General features: G+C 47.3%; 1 protein-coding gene and 1 long non-coding RNA gene across 6 annotated transcripts in view; one reads left to right on the top strand and one right to left on the bottom strand.

The window, feature by feature from the left end:
* LOC126985236 (uncharacterized) overlaps nucleotides 1-12026 on the top strand; it is a 51721-nt gene extending 39695 nt beyond the window's left edge. For all 5 annotated transcript variants that reach the window (XM_050839854.1, XM_050839850.1, XM_050839852.1 and 2 more), the window contains 2 exons: nucleotides 8951-9063; nucleotides 9152-12026. In XM_050839854.1, coding sequence (XP_050695811.1) covers nucleotides 9160-10635 — 1476 coding nt within the window. In that variant the 5' untranslated portion in view covers nucleotides 8951-9063; nucleotides 9152-9159 and the 3' untranslated portion in view covers nucleotides 10636-12026. The remainder of the gene's footprint in view (nucleotides 1-8950; nucleotides 9064-9151) is intronic.
* Nucleotides 12027-12278: 252 nt separating this feature from the next.
* Nucleotides 12279-13917, bottom strand: LOC126985238 (uncharacterized). Its single transcript, XR_007738409.1, has 2 exons — nucleotides 12553-13917; nucleotides 12279-12487 (listed from the first exon to the last, which is right to left on the bottom strand). It is a non-coding gene; the product is annotated as an uncharacterized LOC126985238 (long non-coding RNA).
* Nucleotides 13918-15122: the final 1205 nt, after the last annotated feature.

The raw sequence follows: 15122 nt of genomic DNA, 5'->3' as shown, positions 1-15122 counted from the left end.
TGTATGACGATTCCAAATAAGTGAAGGGAACATGTTACCTTTGACCCTTCAGCCACACCCATGCCCTTCCCTTCCCTTCCCTTCCCTTCCCTTCCATCTGTTTATTCTTCCCTTCCCTTCTTTTTCCATTAGACATCTTCCCTTCCCCTCCCTTCCCTTCCCTTCCCTTCTTTTCCCTTCCCTTTCCTTCCCTTCCCTCCCTTTTCTTCCCTTCCATCTGTTTCTTTTCCTTCTCGTTTCTTTTTCCCTTCCCTTCCCTTCCTTTTCCATTACCCCTTCTCTTCCTTTCCAGTCCCTTTCCTTCCCTTCCCTAATATTCTTCTTTTCTTCTCTTTCATTTTATTTCCTCCCTTCTCTTTTCCTCTCCTTCATCTGTTTCTCCTTCCTTCCCTTCCCTTTCCTTCCCTTCCCTATATTATTACCTCCTTTCCTTTTTTTCCCTTTTCTTCTTTTCCATCCCTTCCTTTCCCTTCCCTTTCCTAATCTTAACTCCTTTCCTCTCCTTCCCTTCAAATCTTTTCCATCCCTTCACATCCCTTCCTTAGCTCCTTTCCTCTTCTCCCTTCACATCTTTTCCCTTTCTTTCCTTTCCCTTCCCTTTTCATCTTTTCCCTTCCTTTCCTTTCCCTTCCCTTTTCATCTTTTCCCTTCCTTTCCTTTCCCTTCCCTTTTCATCTTTTCCCTTCCTTTTCCTTCCCTAATCTGAACGCCTTTCCTCTCTTGCCTTTTCTTCTTTTCCTTCCCCTTCCCTTCCCTTCCTTCTTCACCATTTCCTCTTCTTTTCATTTCCATTTCCTTTTCTAGTTCAGTTCGTCTCCTTTCTCCTTCTCTTTCACTTCTTTTTTCTCATTTTTTCTCATTTCTCTTTCTTCTTTTTTTATTTATTTATTTTTTTTTTTATCCTTTCATTCCATTCTTTTTCCAGACTCGTATACGCTATCCAACCCCCCCCCCCCTCTCTCTCTCTCTCTCTCTCTCTCTCTCTCTCTCTCTCTCTCTCTCTCTCGACGTGTAGAGATAATGACGGTTGCCTTATTTGGTGGCGCCCCGAGAGAGAGAAGAAAGAAGGAAGACGAAATGGGGCGTGAATTACTGAGACGAGGAGGAGGAGGAGGAGGAGGAGGAGGAGGAGGAGGAGGAGGAGAAAAAAACGGAGGAAAGGGAAAAGAAAAGAAGTGGATGGTATGAGAGAGAGAGAGAGAGAGAGAGAGAGAGAGACCCTGTGTGTTCATTCATATAGAACATTTTATTTGCATATCGGACTCTGCCTTTTGTTCTTTCTTTCTCCATGGCTTCGTTTTGCTATTGTTTTCCATTGTTCTTTTAATCATTCTTCTCTCTCTCTCTCTCTCTCTCTCTCTCTCTCTCTCTCTCTCTCTCTCTCTCTCTCTCTCTCTCTCTATCTATCTATCTATCTATCTATCTATCTACTTACCTATCTATCTATCTATCTATTTCTTCATATTCACTAGTTTTTTTTTTTTTTTTTTTTTTCTCAGCCTATAGCGCCGGTAGGCTTTCTTCAGGGGCCTAGCTGGTGCTCGGCCCAAGCCCGTCGTGGCGCAGGCAATTTTTTTTATAGCGGCGCCAGCTATGCTTGGCTCATGCTGCCCCCCGGAACTCATTCTTGATTCACTGGGCGGTTTCTTCTAGAGTCCGGGTTGATGGTCGGTCTTCAGGATAGCATGTGGGTAGTCTTTGGCCTCTCGGCGGTGACTGAAAAATCCCAGGTGGTAGCGTGGGGATTCGAATCGACGTTGTCCATGGCGTGTTGAATACTGGCCCCGCACGCTAATCACTCAGCCATCGCCTACCCATTCCCCCACCCACCCCCCAAAAAAATATGGTCGACGAAATGTTTAAGAATATCAAAGACTTATATAGAACGTACCGTAATAGCTTCCTTACGTTACGCCCACCTTTGATAACCTTATAAAACCCTTACTACGTACTGATAGATTGTGGGTTGCGTTGTAGCGATAAAATACGATATGTTTTAAGCCCTTTATCTTATGTTTTCCGTAAGCTGGAAGGAAGGGAAAGTGGGAGAGGAGGGAGGAAAGGGAAGGGAAGGGAAGGGGCAGAGAGGAAGGGAAAGGGAAAAGACAGGACGGAAGGGAATGGAAAGGAAAGGAAAAGAAAAGTGAGGGATATGGATAAAGGAAGGAAAGGAAGGGAAGGAAAGGAGGGAGGGGAAGAAAAGGAAGGGAAAGGAAAAAGAAAGAAGGAAAGGAAAGGAAAAGAAGAAGTGAGGGAAATGGATAAAGGAAAGAAAGGAAAGGAAAGGAAAGGAGAGGGAGGGAAAAGGGAGGAAAGGGAGGGGAAGAGAGGGAGAAAAGGGAGAAGACAGGAGGAGAGGAAAGAGAAGGGAAAAGATAGGGAAGGGAAAGGAAGAAGAGAGGAGGAAAGGAAATGATGAGAAGGAAAAGAAAGGAAAAGATAGGGAAGGAAAAGGAAGAAGAGAGGAAGAAAGGAAAAGATTGGGAAGGGAAAAAAAAAGGAAAAGATGGGGAAGGAAAGGGAGAAAAAGAGGAAAGGAAAAGATTGGGAAAGGAAAGGAAAAGATAGGGAAGAGAAAGGAAGAAGAGAAGGAAAGGAAAAGAAAGGAAAAGGTAGGGAAGGGAAAGCGAGAAAAAGAGAAGGAAAGGAAAAGATGAAAATGAAAATGAAAAAAAAAGTAATGAAAATCGAGGAAGGAGAAAGTAGAGATAAAACATACGCAAAAAAAACAACAAACGAAAATAACAAGAAAGAAAAGAACAAAAACACACAGGTACAGAGGGAAGGGAGAAGAAGAGAATACTCCCTCGCCCCCTCCTCGCCGGATGTGTGTGCGTGCGTGTGTGTGTGTGTGTGTGTGTGTGTGTGTGTGTGTGTGTGTGTGTGTGTGTGTGTGTGTGTGTGTGTGTGTGTGTGTGTGTACCACCTCTTACCTGGCACCACTGACATATTTCTGACCCCTATACAGTTTTCAGCACGTGAGAAAGACAGACAGACAGGAACATGTATACAGACAGACAGACAGACAGATAGATTGACGTACATACATACAGACAAACCAATTTTAAGACAGACAGACAGAGAGACAGAGACACAGACAGACAGACAGGGTCATGTATACAGACAGACAGACAGACAGATAGATTGACGTACATACATACAGATAAACCAATTTTAAGACAGACAGACAGAGAGACAGAGACACAGACAGACAGACAGGGTCATAGATACATACAGACAGACAGACAAGAACAGACTCTCTTCTAATGTCAGCTGATGCAATGTTTACCTCCAATCAGCTGATCTATGTAAACAAACCAATTTCATGACATCACAGACAGACAGACAGGCAGACAGACCTCTTGTTTTCTTCCCTTCCCCTTTCTCCTCTTTCTCTCCCTTTCCTCTCCTTTTCTCTCCTCTCTCCTCGTTTTTCCTTTCTTCCTTCGACATAATTTTTTTTCAAGGATTTAAAACACCCAAAAGTGAGGAGGAGGAGGGCAAGGAGACAAGAAGACAGCCCTCCTCCTCCTCCTCCTCCTCCTCCTCCTCCTTCTCGTTAACCTTTCCCTTCCTTTTAATTCTTTCCTTCCGTGTCTCCTTTATATAATTCTTTATCCACTTTTTTCTCCTCTTCTTCATCTTCCTCCTCCTCCTCCTCCTCTTCTCATTCTTTCTCTCTTCCTTCTTTTCATTCTTTTATTCCTTCTTATTTATCTCTTCCCACTCTTTCACACTCATGTTTATCCTTGATCATCTCTTTCAAACTCCTTCTTCTCCTCTCTTTCTCTCTCTTCATTCTCCTTCTCCTTCTCCTCCCTTCATTCTTCCTCTTTCCTCCTCTTCCTTTTGTTTCCCTTGTCTTCTCTTCCTCCTCCTCTTAGCTTCCAAATCTATCCCAATCGAATCGAACACTCTCTGGCTGAACACAAACCATCGACTTGAATCGCGCGTTCTAATTGGTGGAGGCATTGTTGACGTGCTTGCCTGCGTCCCTTGTTCTGATTGGCTGGGCTCCTCGGGTGTCTAGTGGCCTCGAGGGTTGTGATTGGCTGCTGAGGGAAGGAAGGGTTCTCATTGGTGGAAAGTCGAGGCGCTGGGTAACCTGGAATTAGTGTGATCATTTCGGTTTCAGGGTCAGAGAGAGAGAGAGGGGAGGAGGAAGAGGAGGAGGGGGAGAGAGAAGGAAGTGGAGGGGACGAAGTGAGGAAGGGAGAGAAAGGTAGAAGAGAAAGAGGAAGAAAGGAAGGAAGGATGGAAAGAGAACAGAGAAGTAACGGAAATAAAGGAATGAAGGATTTGGAGGGAACGAAGGAAGGAAGGAAGGAAGGAGGAAAGGAAAGGAGAGAGAAAAGTAAGAAAAATGAGAAATGGAGAAAGGAGATGAAGGGGGGGGAGAAGGAGGGAAGGAAGGAAGAAAGAGGATGAAAAGGAAGGAAGTAAGGAAGAAAGGAGGAAAAAGGAGAAAACAAAGGAAAAGATAGAAGAGAAGTGAAAGAAAGGAAGAATAGGAATGGAAGAGAAGGAAAGGAAGGAAGGAAGGAAGGAAGGAAATATGAATGAAGTGGAAAGAGGGGAAGAAAATGAGGGAAAAAAAGGAGAGGGGAGGAGGAGGAGGAGGAGGAAGGGAGAGAAGTAGGTGAAGGAGAGAGGGGAGAAAAGGGAGAGAAAAAAGGAAAAGGAGAGAGAATTGGAGGAAAGTGGAGGAATTAAGTGTGGAGAAAAATAGAGAATGGAGGAAAGAAGGAGAAAAATAATAAAAGAAGGGCAAGGTTGAAGGAGGAGGAGGAGGAGGTGGAGGAAGAAGAGGAGGAGGAGGAGGAGGACGAAGAAGAGGAGGAGGAGGAGGAGGGGCTTTTTGTCTCCTTGCTTGCCTCTTCTTCCTCCTCCTCCTCCTCCTCCTCCTCCTCCTCCTCCTCCTCCTCTTCTTCCTCGTTTCCTTCACCTCTGATCTTTTTTTTTGTTATTTTTTTTCTTTTTCTTGTTATTTATTTATTTTCGTAATTGTTTTTGTTGTTATTGTTATTATTCGTTATCTCTCTCTCTCTCTCTCTCTCTCTCTCTCTCTCTCTCTCTCTCTCTCTCTCTCTCTCTCTCTCTCTCTCTCTCTCTCTCTCTCTCTCTCTCTCTCTCTCTCTCTCTCTCTTATTCATTTTCTTTGTTTCTCCTTTTTTCCTTTTTTCTTTGTCTTCCTTTTTTTCTTTCCTTTTCTCCTCCTCCTTCTTCTTCCTTCCCCCTTCTTCCTTCCTCTCTCTTCACCCTCTTCTTCGTTTCCTTCTCTTCTCTTTCTCCTTCGTCTTCCTCCTCTCCCTTCTCTTCCTTTTCTTTCCCTTTCCTTCCCTTCTATCTTCTTCTCTTCCTATCTCTTCTCTTCCCTTCTTTATCTACTCTTCTTCTTCACTCCATCTTCCTTATCTTCCCTCCTCTCCTCTTCCCTTCCTTCCTCTTCTCTTCCCTTCCCTTCCCTTCCCTTATTTGGTGTCTCCCTAAGTCTCCCTTCCCTTATCTGTCTTCTCCCTCCTCCTCCTCCTCCTCCTCCTCCTCCTCCTTGGTTCTCTTCTCTCCTCAACCACATCCTCTGCCCATTTTTTTCTCTCTCCCTCCTCCTCCTCCTCCTCCCTCCCTCCCGTTTCTTAAATTTCCTTCCCTCCAAAGTTTAGTAATTTTTTTTGTTTTTTATTCTCTCTCTCTCTCTCTCTCTCTCTCTCTCTCTCTCTCTCTCTCTCTCTCTCTCTCTCTCTCTCTCTCTCTCTCTCTCTCTCTCTCTCTCTCTCTCTCTCTCTCGTTTATGTATGTGTGTGTATGCGTGTGTATGTATAATATTTGCATTTTCATGTGTGTGTGTGTGTGTGTGTGTATTTACGTATTTCTATGTATGTCAAGGCGGTGACTCCACACACACACACACACACACACACACACACACACACATCCTTGAAACTCAGTCGTGTGTGTGTGTGTGTGTTTTCAGAAGTGTGAGGGAGAGAGGGGGAGAGGGAGAGGGAAGAAATATGAAAGGAAGGAGAGGGAGGAGGGGGGCATCAAGGGGGTATAGGGGGGGAGGGAGAGGGGTGAAGGGGGGGCGGGGGTGAAAGTATAAGGCGTGGGAAAAAAGTGCAAAGCGTGGGAAAAAAGTGCCGAGTGTGGGATAGCATCATTTTGCCTCTCAAGGACGACTATTTTTAATCCTTTTCCCTCTCTCCTCCTCCTCTTCCTCCTCCTCCTCCTCCTCCTCCTCCTAATGCTCTGTTTTTCGTTCTCATTTTTCTTCCTCACCAACCTTCATATCTCTCTCTCTCTCTCTCTCTCTCTCTCTCTCTCTCTCTCTCTCTCTCTCTCTCTCTCTCTCTCTCTCTCTCTCTCTCTCGCTCTATCTAACAGTCTATCTATCTATCTATCTATTTCAAAACCATCATTAATCTAAGTACCACCACCACCAACAACAACAACAAAATCACTTAAGTTAAAACACCTGCGATCCTTAATTAAAACGTGCAAGAAAAGAACTCCCACCAGGTGTCACTCACTCACTCACTCACTCACCTGCACAATAATAAGTAATGACACAGGTAGAAAAAAAAAATCACCGGAGCTCATTTTAAAGGATACAGGTGAATCGATCCGGGCTAGTGACGTCAGAGAGAGAGAGAGAGAGAGAGAGAGAGGGGTGGGTCGTGTTGCAGTGTTTGTGGTCATCGCTACACTCCAGAATGGCCCACTAAAGCCTTCGCGTGGGCCATGTTATTAAAGGTTTTGTTGGGTCTAAAGGCCATGACGAGAGAGAGAGAGAGAGAGAGAGAGGGTTCTTTTTGTGGTCTTCCCAATATTCCTTCAAAAAATCTTTACTTTCTTTTTTTGTAGATTTTTTCCTTAATTTTCTACCATTCTTTTTTTCCCTGCTTCCTGTTTTCCTTCCTTTCTTCCAAATTTTCTTTTCTTCCTTCGTTTAGTCAGCCTGTTCTTTCTTCCTTCATTCTTTTCATTCTTTTCATTCCTTTCTTTCGTGTCTTATTTCTCTCCTATGTTATAATATCTCCTCTCATTTCTCTTCTCCTTCCTTCATCTCTCTCCTTCTTTCTTTCCTTCTTTCCTTGTTTTCTGTTTATTTATTTTCCTCTCCTTCCTTCTTTCCTTCCTTCTCTGTCCCTCCTTCCTTTCCTCTCTCTTTCTTTCTTTCCTTCCCTCTCTCCTTCGTTCTGTCCTTCCCTCCCTTCTTTCCTCTTTCTTTATATTCCTGTTTATTTATTTTCCTTTCCTTCCTTCTTTCCTTCCTTCCTTTCCTTCCTTTCTTCGTTCTCTTTTTTCTTTCTGCTTATTTTCCTTTTTTTTCCTTTCTTTCCTCTGTCCTTCCTTCCTTTCTTCCTTCTCTCTTCCTCTCTATCTATCTATCTTCCCAACCTTCCTTCCTTTCTTCCTTCTCTCTGTCCCTCCTTCCTTCTCTTTTTCCTTTCCTTCTTTCCTTTCTTTCCTCTGTCCTTCCTTCCTTCTCTCTTCCTCTCTATCTATTTATCTTCCCAATCTTCCTTCCTTCTTTCCTTCCTCCTTTTTTTCCTTTCTTTTTTCTTTTTTTCTCCCTCGCCAGGTTTGTGGTTTTCTTGCGTCCAGAAAATGAAATACGAGACTCAATTCTGGGAAGCTCTTTGTGTGTGTGTGTGTGTGTGTGTGTGTGTGTGTGTGTGTGTGTGTGTGTGTGTGTGTGTGTGTGTGTCAACGGCCTTGCTCTTTTTCCCTCCTTTCTCTCTCCTTCTCCTCCTTTCTCCTCCGTTGGTTTCCTCCTCCTCCTCCCTCCTTTTTCCTCCTCTGGTTTCCTTCATCTTCTTCTTCTCCCTCCTTCTTTCTCTAATGCTTTTCTTCTTTCTTATTTGCTTCTCTTTCTGTATCTTTTCCTATCTTCTTTTCCTCTTTTTGTTTTTGTCTTGTTTTTCTTTCTCCATTTTGGTTTGATCTTTCCTTTCTCTTCCTTTCTTTTCCTGTTCCGTCTTTCTCCTTCTTCCTCCTTTCTCCTTTGCTCTCTTTCCCTGCATCATCTTTCTTTTTATCTCTCCAATTCCATCCAGCATCTTCTTCCCTTGTCCTCCCATCTCCCATCTTCTTTCTCCTTTTCTCTCTTTCTCCTTTGCTCTCCTTCCCTACATCATCTCTTTCTTTTCATCTTTTCTACTCCATCCATCATCTTCTTCCCTTGTCCTCCCATCTCCCATCTTCTTTCTTCTTTTCTCTCTTTCTCCTTTGTTCTCCTTCCCTACATCATCTCTTTCTTTTCATCTTTTCTACTCCATCCAGCATCTTCTTCCCTTGTCCTCCCATCTCCCATCTTCTTTCTCCTTTGTTCTCCTTCCCTACATCATCTCTTTCTTTTCATCTTTCCTACTCCATCCAGCATCTTCTTCCCTTCTCCTCCTATCTCATCTCTTCCTCCTCCTCTTCCCTCTTGCCTGCCTCCTCTCCTCCCGTCCCTTCCCTGTGCTTCACGAGGTCTTTGCATACACAAGCCACAAAACTGTCCTAAGGTACACAAGTTTAGGGCAAGGAAGAGAACAGTAACTCGCACACAGCACCGCCACCGAGATTTGGCCCCGGGAACTTCGTGTTGGGGCTGAGATTTTTCCTTGTTGTTGAGATTATCTACCTCCTGTTGTTGTTGTTGTTGTTGTTGTTTGTATTGTTATTTTTATATATATTTTTTTGCAATGTGGTTTTTTTTTTTATTCATCTGTTTGTTTTTTGTTTGTTTGTTTGTTTTTGTGTATTACAGTGTTAGTTTCATCTTTCTCCTCCTCCTCCTCCTCCTCCTCCTCCTCCTCCTCCTTTTCCTCCTTCTATACTCCTCCTCCTCCTCCTCCTACTACTACTACTACTACTATTACTATTATTACTACTACTACTACTATTACTACTACTGCCACTACTGATGCTGATTGTCTCACCGTGGTCGTGTTGGTCGTTGCAGGAGAGGAGGCGCTTCGTCCCGGCGTTACCATGGTGCCCCGGGTAGAGTGTGACGACCCCCGCCACGCCCCCCCGCGACCCCCGCCCCCCCGCCTCTGAGCCCCCGCCCCCCAGGTGAGTGTGTGTGTGTGTGTGTGTGTGTGTGTGTGCGCGCGCCAGTCATGTGTCGCCGCCGGTGCTGACGGGCGCGGTGTCTTTGCAGGCCTCGTCATGTCGGTGGGGTGGGGCGGCATGGTGGTGGGCGGCGGCTGGTGCATGGCCGGCGGCGGCAAGAGCGCCGTGCAGCTGCTGCAGGAGAGCAAGTCCCGCTACGTCAAGAGTGACCACGTGCTGGGCAGCAGCCAGACGCCCGCGCGCCCCGACCGCCTCCACATCTCCTCCAACCCCAACATCTTCCTGAGCGCGCCGTGCCACACCCTGCACGTGTCCCGCCCCACGCCCTCGCCCGCCCCGGAGCGCCGCGTGGCCCTCGCCGACAACATCAATGTGGTCAACCTGCGGGACCACCCCAGCCTGGCCGGCCTGTCCCCGCCCCGCCCCGGCCAGGCCCTGGGGCCCGCCTCGCTGGGCGCGCCGCCCCCCCTCCCGGCCCGCTCCCCCCGCGTGGCGCCCCGCCCCAAGCCCCGGGGCCAGGGCGAGGGCCATGGCGGCAGGGACCTGCGCCGCTCCCTGTCCCACGGGCCGGGCGACCGCGGCGACAACGTGCAGATGAAGCTGCGGCGACTCCTCAACACCGACTCGCAGGAGAACCTGGCGGCGGCGGCGGCGACGCCCGACGAACCCGCCAAGCCCAAGGTGCCGCCGCCGATCGCCCCCCGCCGCGGGGCACGCCTGTCCCCGCCGGGCACGTACCGCGCCGAGCCGGCCACCGTCACGGCCCACAAGTCGCTGCCGGACCTGAGCCGCGCCTCGTCCCCCGCGGCGGAAACGGACTCGGAGTGCGGCACGGGGGGGCGCCGCCCCTCCTGCCCCGGCGCCCTTCCCTCCACCACCCCGAGGCCCCCCGTGCCCCCGCCGCGTCCGCCCCGTATGTTCCGGGACCCCCCGCCCCCGCCCCAGCGCTCCCCAGACCGGCCCCCTGCCCGCCCCCCGCTGCCCCAGCGGCTGCGGGAAACTTCCGCCCCGCGCCCTGCCCGCCCCGGCGGGGCAGGAGGCAGCGGCCCCGGCGCCTCGCTGCTGCCGACGGACGGCCGCCGCTCCTCGGACAGCGACGTGTCGGCCTACGGGGCGGCGACGGCGGCGACTGGCGGCGGGGGCGGCGAGGAGGGTCGCCGGCGGCCCATCCTGCGGTCACGGTCCGACGTGACGCACGAGCGCGGCCGCTGGGAGGAGGAGGCGCTGCCACTGCCGCCGCTGGACCTGGAGGCGTTCTTCGAGACGCTGGGGCTGGACGCCACCACGCACCGCCAGCTAACGGCGCCGCCCTCCTCGCCGCCGCACTCGGCGCCCGTCTACTTCGAGGAGGTGTCCTCCGAGGAGTCGGGGCCGCTCGTGGGGCGGCGGGGCAGCTCAGACTCTGACGAGGGGCGGGGCATATCGGGCCCCGGCCCCGGCCCACCCCTGCCGCTGAGGGGCACCGGCGAGCCCTCCATTGTGGAGAAGAACGCGCGGGTCATCAAGTGGCTCTTCAACTGCCAGAAGGCGCAGGGCACCTACGTGTGCCGCGTCGCCTCCACCAAGAGTTAGCCGCGGCCGCTCTAGTCCCCGGCAGCCGCCCCGACACGCCCGGGGCCGCTGCCGTCCTGCTGTGATAACCCGAGTGGCCGCCCCCCGCCCCGGGACCCCACTCCCGCGCCCTCTGCTCTCCTTCCCGTCCGGTGCTGCCGCCGAGGAAGGGGCGAAGGGAGACAGCCCTGTGGGGCACGGGGCGGGACGGGGCGGGGGTTGGCGGCGTCAGGGAGGGAAGGACGCGACCCTCCCACCGAGACTCACGGTGAGCGACGTTGGTGTGCCCGACCTGACCCGACACTACCCACACCCACACCCATGCTGGGCCACACCACCCACACCCTCACCCAGACCCACAGCCACACCCTGCACACTGCCACACTCTTTCACACAGCCACACTGCCACACCGGCCCCGTGACCCGCCCGCGGCAGGAGCCAGGAGCCACACTCGAGGCGGCGGGAGGAACAAGAACCAGCGGAGGGGGGCGTGACGCTGGGCCGCCGTGCTCACCGACGCGGCGCCTTGCTCAAGAGGAAGTGCACGGCGGGGGGGCGGGGTGGGGGGGGACGTGGAGGTGACATGAACTCTGGGAAGTGACGGTCATGACTGAGGGGCAGGGGGGGGGTGGAAATAGAGGGCAGTGGGGTCAGGTTTTCTGTGATCCCGGCTCGCCCCGTTCCTTGCCCCGCCCCGCCCCACGTGTGCTAGCAATCAAGGACAGGTGATGAGGCTGCCGGTGCTGAGGTGCTGACGCGGCTCACCTGGTGCTGATTGGACGCCTCACCTGCAGGGTTTTCCCTCCGCCTCGGCCTCCTTCCCTCCTTCCCTCCGCCTCGGCCTCCTTCCCTCCTTCCTTCGTTCCTTCGTCGGAGTTTACGAAAAAAAAAAATCAATCAATGAAGTGGAGCGATTTCACTGCCTCGGTGTGTGTGTGTGTGTGTGTGTGTGTGTGTGTGTGTGTGTGTGTGTGTGTGTGTGTGTGTGTGTGTGTACCTCCTACCTAGTCAGTCAGTCCTTTGTTGTGTAATATATGCTCCAACACACACACACACACACACACACAAACACACAAACACACAAACACACTTTTTTTCTCTCATGGCGGTGTGTTGGAAAGAAAAAAAATAAAGAAAAATTACCGTGTGTGGAAAATATATTAATGCGCACCTCCACTGCTCATTCCGTGTGTGTGTGTGTGTGTGTGTGTGTGTGTGTGTGTGTATGTGCTTAGTCCAGATAGCGAGTTATTCAGGATAGTTGAGTCTACTACGCGGATTAAAATTAAAAACAGAGAGAGTAACAGTAGCGGTAATAGTAACACTGGTAACATTAATAACGATAGTGCTAGTAACCATAATAATCATAATAATAATAATAATAATAGTAATAATAACAATAAAAATAATAGTCAAAATATCGTAGTGGTTAGACTTAAAAAAAAATAAAACGTGGAGAAAATCTAAAATCGAACCTTACATTACCTCACCTATTGCCCCTTTCGTGTGTGTGTGTGTGTGTGTGTGTGTGTGTGTGTGTGTGTGTGTGTGTGTGTGTGTGTGTGTGTGTGTGTTCCTCACTACACAGCTGATCATACACACGTTTCACTAATTATTGTACGTATCTTACCTGTCCCTATATACACCTGTCCTCATCTACACCTGTCCTCATATACACCTGTCCCAATACACGCCTGTCCCTTAAACACACCTGTTCCTATATACACCTGTCCTCATCTACACCTGTCCTCATATACACCTGTCCCTATATTCAGCTGTCCCTACATACACCTGTCCTTATACACGCCTGTCCCTATATACAGCTGTCCCTATATACACCTGTCCTTATACACGCCTGTCCCTTAAACACACCTGTCCCTATATTCACCTGTCCTTATACACGCCTGTCCTTATAAACGCCCGTCCCTTAAACACACCTGTCCCTATTTACAACTGTCCCTATATTCCTTTCCTTCAATATCTCTTCTTTGCTTCCCTTTTCTTAAATCTTGCCTCGTCTTCGCTTCCCTTCCCTTCCTTTTCCTTCCTTTCCCTTCCCTTCCCTTCCTTTTCCTTCCCCTCCCTTCCTTTCCCTTCCCTTTCCTTCCCTTCATATATTCATCACCTACACCCATCATTTTAATTTTCCTTTTCCTTCTTTTCCTTTCCCTTCCCTTTCCTTCCCTTCCTTTCCCTTTCCTTCCCTTCCTATAGTCTTCACCTACACCCATCATCTTCATCTTCCTTTTCCTTCTTTTCCTTTCCCTTCCTTTCCCTTTCCTTCCCTATCCTTCCCTACACCCATCATCTTTATCTTCCTTTTCCTTCTTTTCCTTTCCCTTCCCTTCCATGCCCTTCCTCCTCCTCCTCCTCCTCCTCCTCCGTTACCCCAAAAATATATGTCAAAAAGCCTCAGAAAATTGTGGTTATTGTTATAAAAAAAAAAATCGCAAGGATGATGAAAATCCGTCGTGATGTTTTCGTTTCGTGCGTGATGTGTTTGAGTCAAAGAAAACGGTGTTAAGTATTAAGGAAAACGGGATGTGTGTGTGTGTGTGTGTGTGTGTGTGTGTGTGTGTGTGTGTGTGTGTGTGTGTGTTCGATGTGTTTTTACCAAGTGTAGGATTAAGGTTCGGTGAGTGTGTGTGTGTATGTGTTTCAGAGTGAGAAAGCAGAACCCAAGCTAGAATTCGACCCCTTTCCCTCATAACTATATAAAAAAAAAAAAAATCAAGACTATATAGTAACAAAAAAAAAAAAAACATCATCCACAAATTCCTACTCCTTCAGTGAAAGCCAAAAGCCAAAGTCAGTGTCGTAGATCGTTTGTTTTTTCACGCCACATCAAAACTAGGAAATAGATCGCTTGAATTCCGTGATATCTAGCTGGTAATATTCGTCTCATACAGTATTCAATCCTTTCTTTCTGCAACCGGGTCTCGTTATGGATTCTGAAGGCTTTTGGGAGTGTTTTTAGAGGTTTGGAACTTACTACGTTATATTTTGGTACTTATATTTGTCTCAGTATTCAATCCTTTCTTCCTGCAACCGGGTCTCGTTATGGATTCTGAAGGCTTTTGGGAGTGTTTTTAGAGGTTTGGAACTTACTACGTGATATCGAGGTACTTTTTTCGTCTCAGTACAGCATTCAACCCTTTCTTACAGCAATCGAGTCCTACGATGGATTCTGAAGGCTTTTGGGAGTGTTATAAGAGGTTTGAGTTCTCTTCCTCCCATCTGGAACTTACTACGTGATATCAAGGTACTTATATTCGCCTCAGTACAGTTTTCGTTCGATCCTTTCTTCCCGCAACCTCGTTCTAATATTCGTCACAGTACAGTATTCAATCCTTTCTTCCTGCAACCGGGTCTCGTTATGGATTCTGAAGGCTTTTAAGAGAAATTAGAATATAAAAGAACAGCAAGAATACGTTATGATTTCTTTAATGTGCAGAGTATACGAAAGGTGGAGTTTGGAAATAAATAACGTAAAGAAAAAGAAGTATATAAAGAGAAGAAAAGAAGAGTAGAGTTTGAAGATAGATATTAAAAAGATAAAAACAGAGGAATAAGTTCGTGATTATATTAAAAGATACGAAAGGTGAAGTTTGGAGATAAATAACGTTAAGAAAGAAAAGTATAAAAAGAAAAAAAGAAAAGTAGAGTTTGAAGATAGATATTAAAAAGATAAAAAGAAAGAGGCTTAAGTTTGTAATAATTATGATAAGTTGAAGCCTAAAAATAAAAATAAAAGATACAGTAGATAAAGAAAGCCGTTGATTGGAAGGTTATAAAGCACAATAGGAGAGTAGATAAAACCGATGATTAAGATAAGATAAAGAATAAGGAAAAAAAAGATAGGTGGCAGGATTTGAACGTTGATAATGATAGTGAATGATAGTGAATGATGATGAAAGGACAAAAGGACACAACACACACACAAAACGGTGATTAAGATAAGATAAAGATAAGAAAAGATAGGTAACTGTATTTGAATGTTGAATGATAGTGAAGATAGTTAATGATGAGGATGAGGATGATAATGAAAGAAAATAACAAAATATAGACGATGATAAAGATAGAGAAAAAGAAAACAAAAAAAAGATTGGCAGCAGAATTTGAATGATAGTGAAGATAGTGAAAGATGATGATGATGATGATGATGATGAAAGAAAATAACAAAATAAAGACGATGATAAAGATAGAGAAAAAGAAAACAAAAAAAGATTGGCAGCAGAATTTGAATGATAGTGAAGATAGTGAAAGATGATGAATGAAAATGAAGATGATGAAAGAAAATAACACTAAAAAGCCGATGATAAAGATAGAGAAAAAGAAAAAACGAAAAAAAATAGGCAGCAGAATTTGAATGATAGTGAAAGATGATGGTGATGATGATGGTGATGAAAGGACGCAACACAATCCTGATCACGTGGTTTACAAGGCAACGAAGTATTAATCTTTTTTATTTTTTTATTTTATTTTATTTTATGAACGTGAGAACCTG

The sequence above is a fragment of the Eriocheir sinensis genome, chromosome 59 (assembly GCF_024679095.1).
Source record: "Eriocheir sinensis breed Jianghai 21 chromosome 59, ASM2467909v1, whole genome shotgun sequence".
Taxonomy (NCBI): Eukaryota; Metazoa; Arthropoda; class Malacostraca; order Decapoda; family Varunidae; genus Eriocheir; species Eriocheir sinensis.
This window is presented reverse-complemented; position numbering and strand designations above follow the sequence as displayed.